This window comes from Pristiophorus japonicus, chromosome 21, assembly GCF_044704955.1.
Source record: "Pristiophorus japonicus isolate sPriJap1 chromosome 21, sPriJap1.hap1, whole genome shotgun sequence".
Taxonomy (NCBI): domain Eukaryota; kingdom Metazoa; phylum Chordata; class Chondrichthyes; family Pristiophoridae; genus Pristiophorus; species Pristiophorus japonicus.
This window is the reverse complement of record NC_091997.1, coordinates 75,530,252-75,555,417: the sequence shown is the minus strand read 5'-3', so window position 1 is coordinate 75,555,417 and position 25,166 is coordinate 75,530,252. Positions and strand designations below refer to the sequence as shown.

At 45.8% G+C, this 25,166-nt stretch overlaps 1 protein-coding gene and 1 long non-coding RNA gene across 3 annotated transcripts in view; one reads left to right on the top strand and one right to left on the bottom strand.

The window, feature by feature from the left end:
- LOC139234116 (dual oxidase 2-like) overlaps positions 1–25,166 on the bottom strand; it is a 141,363-nt gene that overhangs the window by 34,084 nt on the left and 82,113 nt on the right. For both annotated transcript variants that reach the window (XM_070865075.1, XM_070865074.1), the window contains exons 17-22: positions 24,928–25,130; positions 17,004–17,189; positions 9,395–9,620; positions 7,225–7,318; positions 4,778–4,953; positions 2,862–2,925 (exon numbers count right to left, since the gene is read on the bottom strand). In XM_070865075.1, the coding sequence (XP_070721176.1) occupies positions 2,862–2,925; positions 4,778–4,953; positions 7,225–7,318; positions 9,395–9,620; positions 17,004–17,189; positions 24,928–25,130 (949 nt within the window). The remainder of the gene's footprint in view (positions 1–2,861; positions 2,926–4,777; positions 4,954–7,224; positions 7,319–9,394; positions 9,621–17,003; positions 17,190–24,927; positions 25,131–25,166) is intronic.
- LOC139234117 (uncharacterized) overlaps positions 1–25,166 on the top strand; it is a 108,913-nt gene that overhangs the window by 50,842 nt on the left and 32,905 nt on the right. The gene's annotated exons all lie outside the window — the stretch shown is intronic.

Below are 25,166 nucleotides of genomic sequence, written 5' to 3'. Positions count from 1 at the left end.
CTATTTCTATCTTAAATTTATTCAATGTCCCAGCTTCCACAGCTTTCTGAGGCAGCAAATTCCACAGATTTATAACCCTCAGAGAAGAAATTCCTCCTCATCTCTGTTTTAAATGGGCGGCCCCTATTCTAAGATTATGCCCTCTAGTTCTAGTCTCCCCCATCAGTGGAAACATCCTCTCTGCGTCCACCTTGTCAAGCCCTCATAATTTTATACGTTTTGATAAGGTCACCTCTCAATCTTCTGAATTCCAATGAGTAGAGGCCCAACCTTTCAACCTTTCCTCATAAGTCAACCCACTCATCCCCGGAATCAACCTAGTGAACCTTCTCTGAACTGCCTCCAAAGCAAGTATATCCTTTCGTAAATATGGAAACCAAAACCGCACGCAGTATTCCAGATGTGGCCTCACCAATACCTTGTATAATTGTAGCAAGACTTGCTTTTATACTCCATCCCCTTTGGGAATCCCCATCCGGAAGCAGGAGATCGTGGCGTAACGCTGTAGCGCCGCCTCAAAACTCTCGCCAAATATGGCGGGAGTCGATGTCAGCACCGTGTCTGGGCACAAAGCCATTTGCGCCGATTAGCGTCCCCCAGAAGCGCTAACGGGAGGCGCATATGAGCCCAATTTTTCCCCCAAGGATCAAAGCATCCCGAGACAAGGATGACTGGAAATTCTGAAAATTAATTTTCAGAAGTTTTACCAATATAAGTGAGCTAAAAAAGACTGGATGTCAGGAAATAAATGGTGCCATTAAAAAAAGTTTAGCAAAGGTGAAAGGTGTCCTCATTGAAGCCTGAGAGTGGGAGTACAATTATAGTTCAAAATTTTGTCCTCCCCTCCAGAAAGGCCTCTCAACTCTGCGTGACTTTCTTCAACAAGGAACACAGCTGCGCTCTGTTGGAAACAGGCTTTTGGAAATATGTTGCCATACGAGTAGTGAACTGAAGGTACGGCAATGAAGATAAGGGAGAGGTGTGCCAGGCCACAGGGCACAGCACATTGCAAGAGCGAAGCATCATACTTTGGGATTTGCGCCCTTGGCATGATACTTCGCTATTGCAGTGTGCTGCAACCAATGTGTTAGCACACCCAGCCAAGGTATACCTTAACGGCGGCAGAATGAAACCGCAGGCCCCTTCAGACCCAATATGCAAGCACCCGGTTGGGGAGCTTACTGAGCAGTGAAGAGACAGCTCAATGATTAAAAAGAATTGATCAATTCAAATGAATAAAATATATGTATCGAACCAAATGTCACCATTTAAAGTCTCTGGATCCACAATTCCAATCTGACCATGGGCAGATTGCCAGATGAGGGACTGGAAAATGGGGAGAGACCCGGTTCTGCCCTTCTGTTTACGCGAATGATAGATTTTCCAATCGGGGAAGGGGCCAGGGCAATTATTCTGCCCACCTCCCCAGCTCCCTCCACCACATCAAGGCAATGGCCTGGATTTTCAGGACCTTTGCGCTCCTGAGCGGCGAGAAATGGGGAGGCAAGGTCTTGTGTGTCCGGTCATGATACGCCGCCGGAAAGAGCTGCGCCGGGTGTGAAACGCCTCTGGTTGCGACACCGGCAGTAGTTTGGACTCGCACCCGACCCGTCCGCCATGAAGCGCGGCCCGCGATGACCGCCAGGGAAAACACAGCAGTCCAAAGCCCTGCCAGCGGCGGTGAGGTGGATAAAGTGCAAAACAGATAAGTTCCAGTGTTTATTTTTTTTTGCAATTTGTGTTGTGGTGGTGTGGGCAATGTTTTTGTGATTCCCCCTCCCCCACCAGGCCTCTCTCAGAACGCTCCCGGCCCCGCACTTTAGTTGGCGAGGTTCCCATTTTTGCGCCACAAAAGTTGTACAACGCCCCTCTTTGCGCTGTGCCCCTGGCTCAGGGCCCATATGGCAAAAATTTCTCCACGCCACGTAAACGTTCTCCGGGCGGTAATTTTCTCTGCCCGCCTCCGTTTTCGTCCCGAAAATGGCAAAACCGAAAATCGAATCCATTGTTTCTGGAGCAGATCTCATGTTAACACAAGGAATGCTTCCCAGTAATCTTTTTTAAAGGCATCGGTGGAATGCTGAAAGCTGGCACGAGTCTTGCCACGATCACAAAACTTATGCAGCCAAAGACAATCAATCTGGAGGGATTTAATTATTTAAAAAAAAAGCCCCGATAGCTCCATTGGGAGGAGAAGCTGCATTTTGACTGGGCCCTTCCGGGGACTCTCTTCCTCAGAATGGTATGACGCTACTCTGATTTCATTTCTGGTAGATCATAATGGGTGCCACTTATGAGCATGGGCCACCCACCCGAAGTGTGCAGATGAGTCAGTCACTTAGTCGGGGTGTACACTGAACTTCCGCTAGCGGAGTGACCCTGTCATTCTTCCGGTCTCTATGCTTTGTTATACAATGTATAGCAATCGTATAGAATTTACAGCACAGATACAGGCCATTCTGCACAATAGGTACCTGCTGGTGTTTATGCTCCACACGAGACTCTTCCCACCCTACTTCATCTCACCCCATCAGCATATCATTCTGTTCCTTCCTTCCTCGTGTACTTCTCTTGCGTCCCCTTAAATGCATCCATGCTAGTTGCCTCAACCACTCCCTGTGGTAGCGAGTTCCACATTCTCACCACTCTCTGGGTAAAGAAGTTTCTCCTGAATTTCTGATTGGATTTATTAGTGACTATCTTATATTTATGTCCCCTAGTTTTGGACACCCGCCGCCCCCCCCCCCCCACCCCGCAACACCCCAAGTAGAAACATCTTCCCCACTTCTACCCTGTCAAACCCCTTCAAAATTTTGAAGACCTCAATTAGGTCACCCCTTAATTGCCTGCTGTTTACTTACTCTGATTGTTTCTTCTTTATTAAGGAAACCCGGTTCTTTTTGCCACGATTCTGTCCTTCATTACCTGGAGTAATAAATGAATAATAGATATCAAATCTACAAATACCAGGCTACAACTTAATAAAAATGTCCACTGACATATTTTACCTCCACTGCTACTTCAACCACTTCAATCAATTTAGTGACTCCATTAAATAGTGACTTTAATTTTGGTTTTACCGTCCACCGCGAGTTGTGGGCAAATCGCAATACCACGCACTCGCCATAAATGGTGGGGACTGCACTAATATTTAACAAAAATACTTCGATTGTCCTTGGCTGTACTGCTCTTCATTAAACGGTTTCTCAAGCATTGCACTAAATTCAGATGAAGCAGGCCATTAACCGATTTAACCTCATCCTTCTTGAATACCGTCTTGTGGTGAAACAAATATCAAAACTTTAAATTATGGTTGGCATGACTTTTGAGTTTTAGGAACGAGAAGCACTTTTTCTCTTTTGTTAGTCGCAGAAAGCAGTCTAACATGAAGACTATCAAACCCAAGACCAAATTGAACTTGCTCGGCTTTCTCGAGCTAAACGCCATGTTGATTGTTGAGCTCTATGTCCCCTTTATGGACCAAATCCATATGATGTGACCCCAAGTTGCAAACTTATTGAGAAACTTTTGTTGCTGTTGTTAAAGTGGCCATTCAGGGTCGACAGAACATCAGAACAATGGCCAGCTCACCGCCTCAACTCCATCACTTCCCCAATAATTGTTCTGAGCTGTAAAAGTGGCTGACTTGGACCTCTGAAAAATATTCTGGGCCCAGGAAGATGCTGACTACTTCTCCTGGTTAGTTCAGTCAAAAAATGACAGTAAGTGCACACAAAAGGTAATCAGAAGAAAATAATGTGTTTGTAACAGTATTAGTCAGATCTTAATCGTTACATTAGTGGCTATCTTGTATTGATGGCCTAGTTTTGGACTCTCAACAAGTTGAAATATCTTCTCTACATCTACCCTATCAGACCCCCCCTACCTAATTTTATTCTCAACCCCCTGCCCCCCATCCCTAATGATTGTTTAGTGAAATCTGTGTGAGATTTAGCTACTTTAGGAAATAAGTTCTGAGCATGCACAATCTTCTGCACATAATCGAGAGAAAAAAAGTTCTCGTCAATTCATGGTCATTAGTTTCTGGCGGCAGATATGCGAAAATAACTCAAAACTTTTTCACACTGCCCGATTATCTGACGGCACCCACTCCATCAAAAACTGGACTGTGTGGTTGGACCGGGTAGATGCAGAGAGGATGTTTCCCCTCGTGGGGGAATCGAGAACTGGGGGGCATAGTTTCAAAATAAGGGGTCGCCCATTTAAAACGGAAATGAGGAGGAATTTCTTCTCAGAGGGTCGTGAATCTTTGGAATTCTCTACCCCAGAGAGCTGTGGAGGCTGGGTCATTGAATGTACTTAAGGTGGAAATAGACAGATTTTTTTAACGATGAGGGAGTCAAGGATTATGGGGAGCGGGTGGGGAAGTGGAGTTGAGGCCAGGATCAGATCAGCCATGATCTTATTGAATGACGGAGCAGGCTCGAGGGGCCAAATGTCCTACTCCTGCTCCTTTTTCTTTTGTTCTTATGTTGAAAACCAAAACAAACTAATTACCTATTTCTGATAGACACCAAGCTTAGATATTAGTCAACATTGTGAAGATGCTGGATAAAGATGAGGTCAGGTCACTGATTTGGGAGTGAGATAACAGGTCCAACCCTAACCCTTAAATAAATCTGCACATTATGTTATCCCACTGTAAACCCTGATTGCAAAAGCTGTGAAATGGCAATTCCTGATTTGCAGTTGCCATTTACAAGTTTAGCATTTAATAGTTATTAACGGTCTAACGGTCTAATAGATTTTTGCTGACCATTCAGATTGACCGTAGCTGCCTCCATCTCAGTGTAGTGATCTTGGAATATGCAATGAAAATCCTCCCACATTAACTCGTCTTTGTCTTCAAATCCTGCTTCTTTGAACATTGACTCCATCACATCCTGTATCTGTTCTTTTGACAAGCTGTCGTTAGAGATCTCGATAAAAGACCTAAAACATTACAAAATAAACCAACACTTGCTTAAATCTAATGAAACAAGAAATCAGTATAGAATCATAGAAATTTACAGTACGGAAGGAGGCCATTTTGGCCCATCGTGTCTGCGCCGACCGACAAAGAGCTAACCAGCCTAATCCCACTTTCCGGCTCTTGGTCCGTAGCCCTGTAGGTTACAGCACTCCAAGTGCACATCCAAGTACTTTTTAAATGTGGTGAGGATTCCAGACCCCCACCACCCTCTGGGTAAAATAATTTTCCCTCAAATTCCCTCTAAACCTCCTACCAATTACTTTAAATCTATTCCCCCTGGTTGTTGACGCATCTGCTAAGGGAAATAGGTCCCTATCCACTCTTATCTAGGCCCCTTATATTTTATACACCTAATAAGTACACCCATGAGTTTTCATTTTCTAGTCAATATAAACACACAGCAAATGTGCTTTCAGATCAATTTTCCTCTGAATATTTTAAAGTGATCTTTAGAAGTGCCTGCTTTTTGGTTTCGTTTTGGTAAGGTAACATTCAATTCTCTTCTGCTTGAAGAAAGCAGGAAATCTTTGTAATCCCAAATCCAGATTATTGATGGCATCAGTCTAAAGATCTTTAAGAACTTTAATCTTCTCTGTTAAATTTCCAAGTTGAGTCTCCAGGTTATAAGTATTCCTGCACAAAGGTGCAATGTGTATGGAATTACAGTAGTATTTTTAAACTCTGGTACTTCAGGTCGAATTATTGCTTTTTAAAATAAAAAGGCCCGGCTAGTTTGTGTCACAGCATGTCATGATTCAGTGTCTAACCCGAGTTTCCCCTCATACTGAGCCATTGATCTCTCTCCGGGTTGCTTCAGTAGATCCTAAGTAGAGCTGTGTTGCTTCCCCTGAGGTAGGCAGACCACAATGTTCACAAGCACCTTCCTTCTGACATTACATACCAGCACTTGTTGTAGAGGGGATTGTGGGGCGGGGAGAAACGATTGCTTCCCAGTCGCTGGGTTACAATCTTTGTTATCTAGGAAGCACAAGTTGAGGATGAAAACAAATCCCAAAATGGCAGTATGGAAATTTTTTTAAATTCTTTTGATAAATGATAGCATGCGTTTTGAGAGTGCGCCTTGGTAGAGGTGGAAAATGGTGGGTAATGTGACTGTGATTTTCCGCCATGCATCAATGGCAGGCCAGATCCGAGGTCCAATATTGGGTGAGACTCGGGCCTATCTGTTCAGACGCAGGAATTGTCCCCTGTGCCCAGTTCATGCCAGAAGGCCAGCGGAAACAAATTCCTACATCACCAATTCTTAAATAAGACTTTTTATTTTAAAATCTTTCAATTATTCTGTGACTTCGATAAAAATGTAAAACTCCAAATTTGGATCCCATCTCTTGAACCAGGTGATAGTCTCAGAATTCTTTATTTTCAAGTAAGACTTTAAAACATGTTCTCCGAGTGCTATCTGTGAGCAGCACGGACAAGGCTATTAGCAACATTTCCTCTTTTATCTGAGAGATCCTTAGGGAAGGATTTTCCGGTCCTCTATGCTCCGTTTTTCACCCCAGAGCGGCGGCAATGACTGCGGTGAGGTGTTCTGGGCAGGCGGTCGGTTAGCCTCCAGCGCCCCGCGGGCGTTTTTGGGTCCGATTTTGCGGCGGCACGGAGCAGCGCCGCCCGGAAGAGCTGCGCCGGTGTGCAACGCCCCTGGTTGCGACACCGGTGAGCTTTTTGGCTCCCGCCCGACCCGTACGCCCCACAGCGCGCCCTGCTGAGCGCCTGGGAAAATGGGCGTTCCAATCTCTACCGACTGCGGAGAGGCAAGTAATGTCATCCTAAGGTAAGCGTGATTTTTTTGGGGGCGGCGATTTATGTCGTGGTGGCGTGGGCTATGTATTGGGAATGTTTCTGTGGGATTTTTCAGGGTTTTTTTTCTTCCCAGGCATCTTTCGGAGTGCACCTGAGTGCTCTTTAGCTCGGGAGTTTCCCATGCTAACGTCCTAAGAGAGGTATACAACACTTCCCTTAGCGCTGCGCCCCAGACTCGGGGCCCAGCTGCCCAATTTTGATGACTGAGGTACAAATGTTACCGCCCCAAAATCATCAAAGCCGAAAACCCAACCCTCTAAGCCCGGTTACTCTAAAAACATCCAACAGAGAAAATTACAAAAAATATTTTTAATATCACAACAGGTAGAGCCCAGAGAAAACCCTGCCAAATAAAACAGGACATGTCCACTGGATACACTACGAGAAGTAAAATCGACTTGATTTACCTCAGTAGTTGCAAGAACTCTTCCTTCGACATGGAACCACTCCCGTCAACATCGTACATTGCAAACATTAGCTTAGATTTTGCTTCTGGGCTACCTACGTAAAGGAAATGGAATATTTTTAAATTGTTTAGACAAAAGGCCGCCAAAATTGCAACTCGGGCCTAGTTTTTAAAACTCTTGCGACTCCACAGGATTTTCTTTGTGGCCAGCTGACCAGGATGGGGGAAGAGAGGTGGGACATTTTTCCCAGTGCAGCATGCGTAGTGAAATTGTAAACTATTCTTTATAAAAAGACCATCATAGATTTAGCTCATACACACAGTACACAAATGGAATCGTGGTCTAAGATTCTGCAAAACTTACAGATTTCCTTCCTTAGAGTGCTTTAAGTAGCCATAAGGAAACTCCGAAACTTCACTGAAATGAGGTCCTTTTTTTAAGTACAGTTACAACGGCTCAAATTCGGCTGTCCAAAAACCAGACATTTTTGAAAAAATCCCATTTGATACTCGGTAAAATAAATTCCGGAATTATTGTCCAAAAACCGGCGGGCCATATAGTTATCAGCTTCGCCGCTATGTTTACCACTATGTCCATGGGCAGCGTGGAGGCCCGACCTGCGTGAGAAGACCAGCGGCAGGTCAAGGCCATAAAAGGAGCGGTGAGCGGCGACCATGGGCAGTGTGGAGGCATACTACTCCAGGGAGCAGCGCGAGCTGGTGCAGGAGGGCAACGGCAGCAAAGAGTGACGTCATCAAGATCCAGGTCGGTGATTGGAGCGTGGGCAGATACAGCAGGAGCAGCGAGGTCGGGATGAAGGAGCGGCAAGAGACTGTAGAGGGACGTGATCGGGGCCCAGGGGAGGCGTGCGTTTGGGGACAGGGACAGCACACACTGCGATGTGTGCGCGCACTGGGTCTGTGCAGCAGAGCTAGTCTCCCGTCATCTTGGGTAATCCTTGCCACTGGACCAAAACCTAGCTCTGTCAAGCCCGTGTGGTGGCTGGTGTGCAAAGGCCACCACACGTTAAAAAAATCCACGCACAGGCATCTTCCACCCTTCAGGATGTAGTTCGGGTCCTTCATTGAAACACCCGTGAACTCATCCATTTTTGGCATCCCGTTTTGAGGGACCGCCTGTGATGATGTTTTAAATGGAGAGCGATCGGTCCGAGTCTTGACAAATGACCCTCGACCCGGTGCGTCAGATAGAGGTGTGTCACTGCAAAGATTTTCTTGTCCGAAATATGGAAAAATCCAAAAACCGGTTTGGTCTCGGTCCCGAGGTTGCCGGATTTGAGACACTGTACCTGTAGCTGTTTTCTGTATATCACCTGCTCAAATAGCAGTGTCAAAGGCCACACAGTTTCATAAACTGTATCATAAATTTTTTTAAGTAAACTTTCGGTGTCCATAGCAGTTTGAGGTCCTACCAAAGAATGCAATACTTAAAACATAAAAAATTTGGGCTTAAATCAGCAACTGCAGTGGCCGCAAACTTGTGAAAGTATATAATATCAAACAGAAAAAATATCGGCCTGGAATTTGTGGTGGGTAATAACAGCGAACGATGAAACTGACTGCAACATCAGGATGTAGTGCATGTGCATCCGAACACGGAAATCCTGAAGTTGTGCTCAGTCATTCACTGCTCTGACCACTGGCTGTGACTGAGATGATGACCCGCCTGTTACAGAAACTGCCCGATTTTCATTTTCATTGAGGAACTGATCAGGCGGATTCTATAACGGGCACCCGATCTGCTTTGCCGGTTTAGCAGCCAAGCTGTGAAGGTGAAAATTACCTCCACTCAGCAGAGCCAACGAAGGAAAATAAGTACACTTCTGTATCTCCTAGAGGGGTGTAGTTGGACTTGGAAGTACAGTCCTTGAGATAGAGGAATATCTAAAATACTGTTAAATTTTTAAAAAGTTCAAATTCAACAACATTTATGGGAAATGCACAAACTAGACATGAAAGAACTTCATGTGATGCAGGAGTGAATGTATTGAGGATACACACTACCGTGCATATCCCATATCACAGGACTACTCCATTGTCTTCCAGTCTCTATTGCTGACACCGGTATTGGTCAGTCTGCGCTGTCTTCAAGGCAGACCAGGCCTCCAGCTGAGTTTCAACCAGCCCTCACCTCCCGAGCTCGGAGTTACCTTTCATCAAGATTACAAAGATGTCCAGGAACTCCCGGAATGATAGGTAGCCATTTCCATCTTTGTCTGCTAGCTCAAACATCTGCACCACAAACATGGAGTCTTCCTTTAAACCCAGCGCGTCAGCAAAATCCGCACTCGTCAGCTCACAGTTCAGGGACTCCTTTGCCTTCTTTGTGCTTTCATTGTCAAAATCCCCAGCATCTGACCCATCAATCTCCAGAACCTAAAGATAGCAAAGATGAAGATATTTAAAATGTAAGCCTAGATATTACTGTTGGCAATATTAGCAAGTTAAAACTTACCTAGCTCTTCTGGAATTCCTTTATTTACTGGAGGCCTTAAACCATTTAAAATAAACAACTTAATGCCTGCATTAAACACAACTTAGCACCTGCGTTAAACACACGGACAGAAGAATATCATATAAATGTATTCATAGTTGATCCATAAATATCCTTAGCAGCAATTTCCAGACTGCTTGAAGTATTAACATAGAAACATAGAAAATAGGTGCAGGAGTAGGCCATTCGGCCCTTCTAGCCTGCACCGCCATGCAATGAGTTCATGGCTGAACATTCAACTTCAGTACCCCATTCCTGCTTTCTCGCCATACCCCTTAATCCCCCTAGTAGTAAGGACCTCATCTAACTCCTTTTTGAATATATTTAGTGAATTGGCCTCAACAACTTTCTGTGGTAGAGAATTCCACAGGTTCACCACTCTCTGGGTGAAGAAGTTCCTCCGCATCTCGGTCCTAAATGGCTTACCCCTTATCCTTAGACTGTGACCTCTGGTTCTGGACTTCCCCAACATTGGGAACATTCTTCCTGCATCTAACCTGTCTAACCCCGTCAGAATTTTAAATGTTTCTATGAGGTCCCCTCTCATTCTTCTGAACTCCAGTGAATACAAGCCCAGTCGATCCAGTCTTTCTTGATAGGTCAGTCCCGCCATCCCGGGAATCAGTCTGGTGAACCTTCGCTGCACTCCCTCAATAGCAAGAATGTCCTTCCTCAGGTTAGGAGACCAAAACTGTACACAATACTCCAGGTGTGGCCTCACCAATGCCCTGTACAACTGTAGCAACACCTCCCTGCCCCTGTACTCAAATCCCCTTGCTATGAAGGCCAACATGCCATTTGCTTTCTTAACCGCCTGCTGTACCTGCATGCCAACCTTCAATGACTGATGTACCATGACACCCAGGTCTCGTTGCACCTCCCCTTTTCCTAATCTGTCACCATTCAGATAATAGTCTGTCTCTCTGTTTTTACCACCAAAGTGGATAACCTCACATTTATCCACATTATACTTCATCTGCCATGCATTTGCCCACTCACCTAACCTATCCAAGTCACTCTGCAGCCTCACAGCATCCTCCTCGCAGCTCACACTGCCACCCAACTTAGTGTCATCCGCAAATTTGGAGATACTACATTTAATCCCCTCATCTAAATCATTAATGTACAATGTAAACAGCTGGGGCCCCAGCACAGAACCTTGCGGTACCCCACTAGTCGCTGCCTGCCATTCTGAAAAGTACCCATTTACTCCTACTCTTTGCTTCCTGTCTGACAACCAGTTCTCAATCCACGTCAGCACACTACCCCCAATCCCATGTGCTTTAACTTTGCACATTAATCTCTTGTGTGGGACCTTGTCGAAAGCCTTCTGAAAGTCCAAATATACCACATCAACTGGTTCTCCCTTGTCCACTCTACTGGAAACATCCTCAAAAAATTCCAGAAGATTTGTCAAGCATGATTTCCCTTTCACAAATCCATGCTGACTTGGACCTATCATGTCACCTCTTTCCAAATGCACTGCTATGACATCCTTAATAATTGATTCCATCATTTTACCCACTACCGATGTCAGGCTGACCGGTCTATAATTCCCTGTTTTCTCTCTCCCTCCTTTTTTAAAAAGTGGGGTTACATTGGCTACCCTCCACTCGATAGGAACTGATCCAGAGTCAATGGAATGTTGGAAAATGACTGTCAATGCATCCGCTATTTCCAAGGCCACCTCCTTAAGTACTCTGGGATGCAGTCCATCAGGCCCTGGGGATTTATCGGCCTTCTATTGAATTGAAGTAGTGTTGCTAATTGATTTGGCTACCAGTACTCTGAATCTTTCCAAGTTATATTGTGTGTGTGTTTGGTGCGCTGGTGTTCAGGAGATCGCTTCGGGGCACGAGTAGCAATACTAAAAGAACTAATTATACACATTGTTAAAAAGTCACAACTGTGACTCAGATTGTTTTTGCTAAGATGTTAGCGGAAAGGTCTGTACTGGCCTTCAACCCGTGCTGGCCTGCATTTGCAGTTCGGGATCATGTGACATTCAGTGCCAGTGGTACTTTGTGATTGCCACGGACAGCAAGAGAAGGAAACATGTCTTCATATATGTATCACAGGTGAAATGTCGAGTAAGGATCCATCTACGTTTTCCCAATACCTTGTGTTATGTATGTATGCTTGGAGTTACTAGCCGCCAGGTGGCGCCACTGTCTGAGGTCATTGAGCTGTACGCATGTGTGTGCGGCCCAGGTATAAAAGCCATCATGTAATGTAATCACTTTGGGCCCTAATAAAGCAGAGCCAGGTTTGTAACTGTGTTAGTTTACAGTATTCAATCTATCGAGTTATTACATACATAACATTTGGCGACGAGGTAACTTAAGAACCTTCACATGCAAAAATGAGCACAATTGGAATTCTGGAGAGATTCGTGGAGGGAGAGGACTGGGCAGATTTTGTAGCTCGCCTGGACAGTACTTCATGGCCAACAAAATGGAGGAACCCTGACGCAGTTAGGCACAGGGCGGTCTTCCTCACGGTTTGCGGTCCAAAAATCTATGGACTCAAAGAATCTTCTCTCGCCTGCAAGTCCAATGGTCAAGGACTATGAGGAATTGTGTGCTCTTGTACGTGACCATCTCAAACCAGAAAAGGTATCATCTCACAATATCAATTCTACAAGCACGTTCGTTCTGAGAGCTAGGATGTGTCGGAATTTGTTGCCGACCTAAGACATCGAGCTGGACCGTGTAAGTTTGAAAAAGCATTGGGAGACATGATGAAGGGCTTTTTTGTAATCGGCATCAACCACGAAGTGATCCTACGTAAGCTACTGGCGGTGGAGACGCTGGATTTGAGCAAGGCCATCACAATTGCCCAGGCATGCATGACGACGGACAAAAACTTAAAGCAGATATCATCTAAAAATCGGAACTCAGCGAGTACTGTAAACAAGATTGTATCGTCATTTTGCAAAGCCGCATATGGCAAGGCCTACTCGACTGCGTATGCGAAACCTGTGGCTGCCCAAAGTCCACCAATGGGAATGAATCCGATTTCACCATGTTGGTGTTGTGGGGGCAATCATCGGCCTCATCAGTGTCGGTTTAAACAGTACATTTGTAAAGGCTGTTTGAGACTGGGGCATCTCCAGCGCATGTGTCTGCGACACACCACATGGAGGATGATGACCAGTATAGAGCGGATCTGGATATGCAATCCGAGATACCAGAGGAGGAAGTGCATGGACTGTATTCGTTCCGAGCAAAGAGCCAACCAATAATGATTAATGTGAAACTTAACGGTGTGCCAGTACCAATGGAATTGGACACGTGTGCGAGTCAATCAATAATGAGCCAGAGGACATTTGACAAGCTGTGGGATGCTAAGGCTGTGAGGCCTAAGCTGAGTCCAGTCAATGCCAAGTTGCGTACATACACTAAAGAACTCATTATGGTGATTGGCAGTGCAGTAGTCAAGGTGTCATATGATGGTGCAGTTGGTTCATGATTTACCGTTATAGATTGTTGCAGGCAAGGTCAAACGCTGTTCGACAGGAATTGGCTGGAAAAAAATCAAATGGAATTGGAATGATATCAAAGCGTTATCAGAGGATGATACTCCACATGCTCAAGTGCTGAGCAAGTTCCCCTCACTGTTTGAACCAGGCATCGGCAATTTCACAGGAGCCAAGGTGCAGATCTACATGGACTCGGATGCAAGACTCATCCATCATAAAGCTCAGGCAGTTCCATACATGAGGAGGGAAAAGGTCGAAATTGAACTGGACAGACTCCATTCATGAAGGGGTCATATCACTCGTCTAATTTAACAAATGGGCCAGCCCCATTGCTACTGTGGTGAAGAGTGATGGCACTGTTAGGATTTGTGGAGACTACAAGGTTACGATTAACCGAGTTTCGAAACAGGATCAATACCCATTACCGAAGGCTGATGACCTTGCAACACTAGCCGGGGGGGAAGTCGTTCACTAAACTGGATCTGACATCGGACTACATGACACAGGAGCTGGTCGAGACTTACGTGCATCAACACTCAAAGGACTGTTTATCTACAACAGGTGTCCTTTTTGGAATTCGCTCGGCTGCAGCCATATTTCAGAGGAACATGGAGCGTCTACTGAAGTCCGTCTCTAGAATCGTCGTGTTCCAAGATGACACCCTGGTCACAGGTCGTGACACCGCCGAACATGTGAACAACCTGGAAGAGGTTCTACATCGTCTGGACAAAGTGGGACTCAGACTGAAACGTTCAAAGTGCGTCTTCAAGGCACTGGAAGTCGAATTCCTGGGGAGGAAAATTGCTGCTGACGGCATCAGGCCTACGGACTCGAACACCAAGGCCATCAAAAATGCAACCAGAATGTGACGGGGCTGTATTCGTTCCTTGGTCTACTTAACTACTTCGGTAATTTCCTACCTAGATTGAGCACTTCATTAGAGCCACTGCACATGCTGCTAAGAAAAGGCGACAACTGGGTTTGGGGTGCGTCTCAAGATAAAGCTTTTGAGAAAGCTATTTATCTGCTTTGCTCTAACAAGCTGCTGGTACATTATGATCCATGTAAATGTCTAGTATTGGCCTGTGATGCTTCGTCATATGGAGTTGGTTGCGTGCTCCAACAAGCCAATGAGTCGGGTAAACTACAACCTGTTGTGTACGCTTCTAAAAGTTTGTCAAAGGCGAAAAGAGCCTACAGCATGGTAAAAAAAGAAGCATAAGTCTGTGTAAATGGGCTTAAAAAGATGCATCAGTACCTGTTTGGTCTTCGGTTTGAACTGAAAACAGATCACAAGCCACTCATTTCATTGTTTTCGGAAAACAAAGGTATAAATACCAATGCTCGTCCCGCATCCAGAGGTGGGCGCTGACATTATCTGCCTATGATTATGTCATTCGCCATAGACCTGGCACCGAGAATTGTGCCAATACACTGAGCCGTCTGCCGTTGCCCACACCGGAGGTGGAGACGCCACAACCTGCAGACCTACTGTTAGCTATGGATGCTTTTGAAAGTGAAGGAACCCCTGACACGGCCCTACAAGTTAAGACCTGCACCAGCGAGGACCCGATATTATCGGTTGTGAAACATTGTGTCCTTAGTGGTGATTGGTCTGCCATACCCAAGCAAATGGGCGATGAGACCAAACTTTACAACCGTTGCAAAGACGAACTATCCATTCAGTCATTGTTTACTGTGGGGTAATCGTGTTGTTATGCCTAAGAAAGGAAGAGAGAAATTTGTACATGACCTACATAGCACTCATCCCGGTATTGTCATGATGAAAGCCATTGCCAGGTCTCATGGATGGTGGCCTGGAATTGACTCCGATCTGTCATGTGTGCATCAGTGCAACATTTTCATGCAGCTAAGTAAAGCACCAGCGGAATCGCCGCTGAGTCTGTGGTCGTGACCATCGAAACCATGGTCCAGGATCCACATCGACTTTGCTGGTCCCTTCCTGGGAAAGATGTTTTTAGTTTTGGCGGATGCATATTCCAAGGGATAGAGTGTATAATCATCTCATCCAGTACATCCACAACTACCATTGAGAGCCTTTGTGTCATGTTTGCCACTCATGGTCTAACCGACATCGTTGTAAGCGACAACGGACCTTGCTTCACTAGTCTGGAGTTTTAAGAGTTCATGAAATTCAATAGTATCAAACATGTGAGGTCAGCACCATTCAAACCCGCATCTAATGGTCAAGCAGAGCATGCTGTCCAAACCATCAAGCAGAGTATGAAATGTGTAACTCAAGGTTCACTGCAAACTCGCTTGTTATGCATATTGCTTAGTTACTGGACAAGACCCCACATGCTTACCGGGGTCCCCCCTGCTGAACTATTGATGGAGAGGTCTCAAGACCAAGCGCTCTCTTGTCCACCCTGAGTTGAACGATCATGTTGAATACAGACGTCAAAGTCAGCAGTGATATCATGCTTGTGCTGCTGTGTCACGCAACATTTCTGTTAATGATCTTGTGTATGTACTAAATTATGGTCAAGGTCCCAAGTGGATCGCCGGTACTGTTACGGCCAAGGAGGGTAACAGAGTGTTTATCGTCAAGCTCAAGAATGGGCAAACATGCAGGAAACATGTCGATCAGATAAAGCTGCGGCACACGGATAAACCGGAACAGTCTGAGGAAGACACAATCAGTGACCAACCAACCTACCCTCAGTCATCAGAGGACTCCGCTGTCATCAATGAATCTGGACTTTCAATCCCTGACATGGTCATTGCCACTCCCATCGGATCGGCTACCCAGCCCCCAGTCATAACAGACTCAGAACGCTCGCTCAAGGCTGGATTTGAACTGAGACAATCAACTCGGGAGCGGAAAGCCCCGGACCTTCTCAATTTATAAAAAGACCATTACTAATATCTTAAAGGGGGATATTGTCATGCGTGTATGCTTGGGGTTACTAGCCACCAGGTGGCGCCACTGTCGGAGGTCATTGGGCTGTATGCACGTGCGGCCCAGGTATAAAAGGCAAGCCATCATGTAATGTAATCACTCTGGGCCCTAATAAAGCAAAGCCAGATTTGTATTGTACAGGTGTTAGTTTACAGTATTCAGTCTATCGAGTTATTGCATACATAACACCTTGCATCAACCACATCTTTAAAACAACATTCTCCATTATGCACTAGTGTGAGATTTCCATTTCCCAGCTATCAACCATTGCCATTCGCCGATTTAGTGAAATTGCGAATATTGGGTTTTATCTTACATCGTCATGAAATTGTTCTCTCTCCCCAAACAAAAATATAGGATTACATAGGATATATAGCACAGTCCATGCCGGCGTTTATGCTCCACTCGAGCCTCCTCCCGTCTTTCCTCATCTAACTATCAGCATAACCCTTTATTCCCTTCTCCCCCCACATGCTTGTCTAGCCTCCCCTTAAATGCATCGATACTATTCGCCTCAACCACTCCCTGTGGTAGCGAGTTCCATATTCTCACCACTTTCTGGGTAAAGAAGTTTCTTCTAAATTCCCTATTGGCTTTCTTGGTGACTATCTTATATAGGATTACATTGGATATCTGACACTGAAACAGGCCGTAAAAAATGGTTTTCTAATCTTCTTTATGAAAACACAGACTTTTAAATAGAACTCATTGCAGTTTTCATTATCTAACATTCTTATCACAACTTGAGAAATTGAGCACATCCAATTCAATGTGGGATCAAGTTGAAACAAATTGCACGCTATGTATTCACAAGAGAAAATTCAAAATGATGCAATTAACTTGAAGTGACTGCCACACTACCTGTGCAAAGACACGACGGAAAAATGTATCTAAGATCTTCATTCTTTGCCGCTTTGTCACAGCTTCTTTCAAAAGAGTACGTTCTTTCACTTCATGGACCAGCAGATGTATGCCATTACTTTCCAGGTATGCTTTCAAATTTGCCATAAAGCCATCACGATCCTCTTCTCCATTAAACATCAACACCTGCGAATAAGATGTAGTATTTAGATTAAATTCATTGAGACACAGGATTATTTTTGTGAAGGTGATGGTAACCAAGATATATCTTATACCTACCAAACAAGGTACGATAAATAAGTATTAATGTTGCGAAGGTTAATAAGATAACCTTATTAACCTTGTTAAAGTAGAAGAACTTTATTGGGCAATATGTTCAGACACAAATGGAGTGCGTGATTTTTCTTTCCATGACTGAACTGATTCAGTAACTCAATAAATGTTTGGAATGAGTGAATTATCGTTCAACTATTGAGTGGAAATAAAAATTGTGCATCATGATGTCCAATCCATTATTGCAATGATAATATTCAATTAAAAAAAAGTTAAAATGTTTTAAAAGTGTGCCAGTCATATGCGTATAGGTACTCTGGAAGGTAACATGAATACAATATATAATGATACACTTTAGCCTATCATTGAAATTCAAGATGTTATCCTTGAGAACCAGATGATGGAGAAGATGAATATATGACAAAAGGAAGATGGAAGATTGCACCATGGTCTTCACAACAATTTGGCCAATAAGAACTTGTATTTATATAGCGCCTTTAACATAGTGAAACGTCCCAAGGCGCTTCACAGGAGTATTACGAGATAAAAAATTTGACACCGAGCCGCAGAAGTAGATATTAGCGCAGGATGACCAAAAGCTTGGTCAAAGAGGCCGGTTTTAAGGAGCGTTTTGAAATAGGAAAAAGAGGTGGAGATGTTTAGGGAGGGAGTTCCAGCGCTTGGGGCCTAGGCAACAGAAGGTACAGCCACCAATGGTTGAGTGATTTCAATCAGGGATGCTCAAGAGGACAGAATTAGAGGAGCGCAGACATCTCGGGGGAAGAGGCTGGAGGAGATTACAGAGATAGGGAGGGGCGAGGTCATGGAGGGATTTGAAAATGAAGCTTAAGATAAGGACCTAGTGAAGACTGAAACTTGCTGTAGATCAAGACAATACTCCCAAATATGCAAAACCAGTGTCAAATTAGCATACTGCTTGTTAAAGGCAAGTCCCAGAGTTATCCAGAAATAAAGGGACAGATTAATAAGTATTTTAGAATCTGTCATGGCTGCTGGTTGAGTTAGGTGAATGTTTGAATGCTTAAGCAGTGACTTGGTGACAGCACTGTAATTGTGTCATTAATATAGGAATTCAAGCCCTCCCAATTATATATTTGTCTAATCTAACAGCGTAGGTATATTTGGTACTGTAATGTATTTGCTTCATGGATTCTTTGTTTAAGAATTCATAGCAACACATTGGGCCCAAGTTTCCACACGATAAAAAACGGGTGCCCCTCCGAGCTGAACGCCCGTTTTTCACGCCTAAAAAAAAAATCGCGATTCTGGAGCGCCCTGCAGCTCCTTGTCTGCCTGGCGCGGCGCCCAGGGGGGCGGAGCCTACACTCGTGCCGATTTTGTAAGTGGGAGGGGGCGAGTACTATTTAAATTAGTTTTTTTCCTGCCGGCAACACTGCGCGTGCGCGTTGGAGCGTTCGCGCATGCGCAGTGTGAAAAAAACATTGGCACTCAGCCATTTTTGTAGTTCTTTGTAGCTGTTTAATTTTTGAACATTTTTTTAATAAAAGCACATTGCCATCAGCACATCAGCACTTGCAGCCTTCTCACTGTCTCCTCCCCCCCCCTCCCCGTGGGAAAGAACGGGCGCCTCCTACCCCCCCGCGGGAAGAACGGGCGCCTCCCCCCCCCCTCGGGAAGAACGGGCGCCTCCTTCCCCCCCCCCCCGCGGGAAGAATGGGCGCCTCCTCTCCCCCCCCGCGGGAAGAACGGGCACCTCCCCCCCCCACGGGAAAGAACGGGCGCCTCCTCTCCCCCCCGCGGGAAGAACGGGCGCCTCCCCCCCCCCGCGGGAAAGAATGGGCGCCTCCTACCCCCCTGCGGGAAGAACGGGCGCCTCAGGCTGACTGCAGCATTCTCCGTGCCTTCACACAGGTAGGAAGATGGTTTATTTAATCTTTTCTTGGCTTATAAATGTTTATTCAGGTTGGATTTATTTGTATAATATTTGTAGAAGTATAAATAAGGATTTATTGTAGAATTTAATGAGTTCCCTTCCCCCCCCTCCCCCCCACCTCGTTCTGGACGCCTAATTTGTAACCTGCGCCTGATTTTTTAATGTGTAGAACAGGTTTTTTCAGTTCTACAAAAATCTTCACTTGCTCCATTCTAACTTAGTTTGGAGTACGTTTTCACTGTGGAAACTTTGAAATCAGGCGTCAGTGGCCGGACACGCCCCCTTTTGAAGAAAAAATTCTGTTCCAAAGTAGAACTGTTCTACCTGACTAGAACTGCAGAAAAGAAAATGTGGAGAATTGCGATTTCTAAGATAGTCCGTTCTCCACCAGTTGCTCCTAAAAATCAGGTGCAAATCATGTGGAAACTTGGGCCCATTGTCTTTATTTTACTTGTTAATAGCAGAGAATGCTGGAAATCTCAGCGGGTCAGGTCTGTGACCCTTCATCCTCGACCAGTATTTTGCTTTTGCTATTAAGAACTAGTTGGTTTATCAACAAAGGTTTAACAATCACACTACACATTACCAGTTCATTCACCAGGCTCACAACTGCATACCACATCGGGGTGACCGAGACCCAACTGACTGGGGTTTCATTGAGTCTTGTGAACATCCGTGACTGGCTAAGCCACTCATAATGCACCAGCTCTACAACTCTTTCAGTTGTGAAAAACAAACAATTAAATCAAGTGCCCCCTGATTAAAGGGGTGGGGGGGGGGGGGGCACACTCCAAACACTTTTCAAGTGCCCTTTTTTTTTATTTTTGTTTTTTTGGGGGCACTAAAAACACAAATTATACAAGTGCCCTTTGGCTAAAAAGCGGGTGGGGAGGGGGGGGGCACTAAAACCCAGCACAATAAACAAATTAAACTTTAAGACATATAAAATGAAATTAAAATTTGGTTGCTAGGGGTGATGATACACTCAAGTCCCTCCGGTGTCCAACTCTCGCGGAAGGCCGCGAGCGTACCGGTGGACACCGCGTGCTCCATCTCCAGGGACACCCTGGCTCGGATGTATGCGCGGAAGAGAGGCAGGCAGTCGGGCTGAACGACCCCCTCGACCACCCGCTGCCTGGACTGGCTGATGGCAACAGCTCTACAACTCTTTTGAGAGAGAACAATAAACATTAAATCAAGTGCCCCCTTACCAAAGGGGGGGGGGGGAGCGGGGACACTCCAAACAGTGTACAGTGCCTTTTTCTTGTTTTCTTTTTGTGTTTTCTTTTTTTTTTGTGTTTTTTTGGGGCACTAAAACCACAAATTATACAAGTGCCCCCTATAAAAGGGGAGGGGGACACTAAAACCCAGCAATAAAACAAATTAAACTTTAAAACATATAAAATCAAATTAAAATTTGGTTGCCGGGGGTGATGATGCATGCCAGTCCCTCTGGCGCCCACCTCTCGCGGAAGGCCACGAGCGTACCAGTGGACACCGCGTGCTCCATCTCCAAGGACACCCTGGCTTGGATGTAAGCACGGAAGAGAGGCAGGCAGTCGGACTGAACGACCCCCTCGACCGTCCGCTGCCTGGACCGGCTGATGGCAACAGCTCTACACTTTCTTGATTACACGATGATTAAATAAACCTATTAGCATAACATAAACCATAACCTGTGAGCATACTCACCAGTGCATACATTATAGGGACATACTTCATAAATACCACAAAGGAAAGCAAAGCAAAGGTTATACACAGAGAAGGTTGGTACTGGGATTTTAACAAAGGGTATTGCAACATAACTCAAATCTGCTGAAGATGAGAGCACATTCAGACGCCAGAATCTTCTTGGAATTAAGACAATTTTACAGATAGTGTTGAGGAAGACAAATAGATGTAAACGAAGGAAGTGATAAACCTGGTGGTAGCAGCAGAGTTAACCTATCCCTGAGTGCCCAAGTCATGGTCAGAATCTTACAAAGAATTTTACGTCATTTGTATTTACATTTATCTCGCTTTTACCAAGTCCTCAGGATGTCTCGAAGCACTTTACAACCGATGGACTACTTATGAAATTCAGTCACTGTGCAGGCACATTTGGCTGCCAAATTGCTCACAGCAAATAAACAAATAATTAGTTAATCTTTTTTTTTTTAAATGGTGTTGGTTGAAGGAACAATATTGGCCAGAATACAGGGACAATAGTGCCATGAAAGCTTCATTTGTGAGCCTGAACAAAGAGAGGTTTGGTGGGCTATTTGACTGTCACGGGGCATCGCAGTCATACGCGATCCTTCGAGTATCATCGCCGAGAGCATGCAGAAATCAAGCGCAGGCAGCGGAAGGAGCATGCGGCAAACCAGGCTCCCTGCCTACCCTTCTTTTCAACCACTGTCTGTCCCACCTGTGACAGAGCCTGTGGTTCTTGTATTGGACTGTACAGCCACCCAAAAACTCATGCTAAGAGTGGAATCTTCCTCGATTCCGAGGGACTGCCTATGATGATGATGATGCTGTCCCCAACCAACCCCTAAAATATGAAAAAAAAACTTGTATTTATACAACACCATTCATGATCTTAGGATGTCCCAAAGTGATTTACAGCCAATGAAATGTAATCACTGTTGTAATGTATGAAACGTGGCAGCCAAATTGTGCTCAGCAAGGTCCCACAAACCGCAATGAAATAAAAAGCAGTGGTAATGACTGGATAATCTGTTTTAGTGATGTCGGTTGAGGGATCGTGATGTCGGTTGCGGGATCGTGATGTCGGTTGCGGGATCGTGATGTGGGTTGAGGGATAGTGATGTGGGTTGAGGGATAGTGATGTGGGTTGAGGGATAGTGATGTGGGTTGAGGGATAGTGATGTGGGTTGCGGTGCAGTGATGTCAGTTGAGGGATCGTGATGTGGGTTGAGGGATAGTGATGTGGGTTGAGGGATAGTGATGTGGGTTGAGGGATAGTGATGTGGGTTGAGGGATAGTGATGTGGGTTGAGGGATAGTGATGTGGGTTGCGGTGCAGTGATGTCAGTTGAGGGATCGTGATGTCGGTTGAGGGATCGTGATGTGGGTTGAGGGATAGTGATGTGGGTTGAGGGATAGTGATGTGGGTTGAGGGATCGTGATGTGGGTTGAGGGAACGTGATGTGGGTTGCGGGGCAGTGATGTGGGTTGCGGGGCAGTGATGTGGGTTGCGGGGCAGTGATGTGGGTTGCGGGGCAGTGATGTGGGTTGCGGGGCAGTGATGTGGGTTGCGGGGCAGTGATGTGGGTTGCGGGGCAGTGATGTGGGTTGCGGGGCAGTGATGTGGGTTGCGGGGCAGTGATGTGGGTTGCGGGGCAGTGATGTGGGTTGCGGGGCAGTGATGTGGGTTGCGGGGCAGTGATGTGGGTTGCGGGGCAGTGATGTGGGTTGCGGGGCAGTGATGTGGGTTGCGGGGCAGTGATGTGGGTTGCGGGGCAGTGATGTGGGTTGCGGGGCAGTGATGTGGGTTGCGGGGCAGTGATGTGGGTTGCGGGGCAGTGATGTGGGTTGCGGGGCAGTGATGTCGGTTGCGGGGCAGTGATGTCGGTTGCGGGGCAGTGATGTCGGTTGCGGGGCAGTGATGTCGGTTGCGGGGCAGTGATGTCGGTTGCGGGGCAGTGATGTCGGTTGCGGGGCAGTGATGTCGGTTGCGGGGCAGTGATGTCGGTTGCGGGGCAGTGATGTCGGTTGAGGAATAGTGATGTCGGTTGACTCAGCGCAGCCCCGATCTGCGAGGAAACACCAGCGACAGGTCGGGGCCTTAAAAGGAGCGGCGTGGAGGCGGCATACCACTGAAAGGTACAGCGCATGCCGGTTCAGGAGGGCGACTGGATTGGACGTCACCATAATCCACACGTTGCTGATTCGAATGTGGGCAGGTACAGCAGGAGAATATACAGTATTTAGCCACAGTATTTAGTAGATTCGACGAGAGATCGTGGCGGAGGTGTGGCGAGAGATTGTGGCGAATGTTTTGTGGCGGAGGATCGGCGAGGGATTGTGACGGAGGTGTGGCGAGAGATTGTGGCGGAGGAGCGGCGAGAGATCGTGGCGGTGGAGCGGTGAGAGATCGTGGCGGAAGTGCGGCGAATGTTTGTGGCGGAGTAGCGTCGAGAGATCGTGGCGGAGGTGCGGCAAATGAGGTACGGGGCCCAGAAGAGCCGAGGACCCAGAGGCAGCACGGGCCAGCCCACACTGCGATATGTCCATGCAGCAGAGCAGGTCTCCAGCCGTCCTGGTTAACGCTTACCACTGGATAAAGGCCTAGTTCTGTCATGCCCGTGTGGTGACTGATGTGCAACGGTCACCACACGTTAAAAAAATCCACGCACAGGCATCTTCCACTCCTGGAGTTCAGGACTGGAATATCAGGTCCTTCATTGAAACATCTGTAAACTCATCATTTTTGGTATGGAAGCAAGTCATCCTCTTTGAAGGACCGCCTATGATGATGAAATGCAAAGCAGCACAGTAACAGGCCAAAACCAGTTAGGAAATTCCTTTGTGAGTTAGTGATCCAATGATTTATAGACAGCATCAATTTTAAGGTGCAGCAGCTTTTGAGGTGTTGCATAATAGCCCTATTTCTCAATTTTGGTGCATAAATGTCACGGCTGATTCAACGAAAACAGAGAGATTCTTTGTCATTCATTTATCATTCAACATTTTATGGATCTCAGCAAGGTATAGAAATAAGCCACCATCATGTGAGTTGTGTTTCACAAGAAAGGCCCTGTGGCAGGACTGGTAAAGCATCTGGTAGAATGTGTTACTGGGACTGAAGAGGAAGTCTATTTATATTTCACCATGGGCTCTCTGAGCAAACCCTTGAAACTTTGAATATGTTATTTAAACATACATGTTCTAGTCACATGCCCTTTCCCCCTTGACACACATTTCCCAAAGAAAGTGGCTCTTTCTGGAGTACAGAACCATAAGCACTGGAAGCACTCTGGTACCTTGGCCAAGTGGCGAGCGTGGCTAACTGGTAGCTGGCTCTTCAACCTGGAATGCTGAGCCCAATTTTGACCTTATCCAGCATTGACGTATCCACATTTTTAGCAGGGATTTCTGGATAATGACCTGAGGTGGGAATCCTGACTAATGTTCCTCTCCTGGTCTGCAGACTCTGAAGCCAACTGTAATGGCCGTATTGAGATGCTCATATATGGCTCTTCCAACATGGTTCAATGGATGGCAATCAGGATATGGGACCTAACTGTTGCCGTCTTTAGCCAACCTGTTTGGGTAAAGCATCAGGGTCAAGCATAGCCAACAACAACAACTTGTATTTATCTAGCCCCTTTAACATAGTAAAACGTCCAAAAGCGCTTCACAAGAGCCATATACGGAGATATTGGGACAGAGGGAAAGAGGTAGGTTTTAATGAGCATTTTAAAGGAGGAAAGATAGGTAAAGAGGCGAAGAGGGAATGAATTCCAGAGCCTAGGGCCTGGGCTGCCATAATGGAGCAAATAAAATCAGGGATGCAGAAGGGGCCAGAATTAGAGGAACAGAGAGTAGGTCTGGAGAAGGTTACGGGAGGGGAGAGGCCATGGAGTGATTTGAACACAAGGGTGAGAATTTTAAATCTGAGGCATTTCTTTGGATCTCTGAATCCACCATGGAGAGGGGGTGGGGGGAGTCTTTGAAAATTAAAAACAATGTTTAGAAAACAAGGGCACTTGATAGGCAAGTTCTTGCTTACCAGATCATATTCCTTAGGAACCTTCAGCAGGAGAGCTTTTTGTTCATTATTGGTGGACTGAATAACATCAACGTGGCTCTGGTTACTTAGATTGATGTTTCGGATCAGAGAAAGTTTGTTGTCCTTGATCTTAATGCACTTGTTGGAGTCAAGGAGAATACTGATTTGCCGGAGTGGTTCTTTGGGCCCTTGCCATTCAGAGGCTAAATTCAAAGCAAGTACATACATAAAGTGAGGAA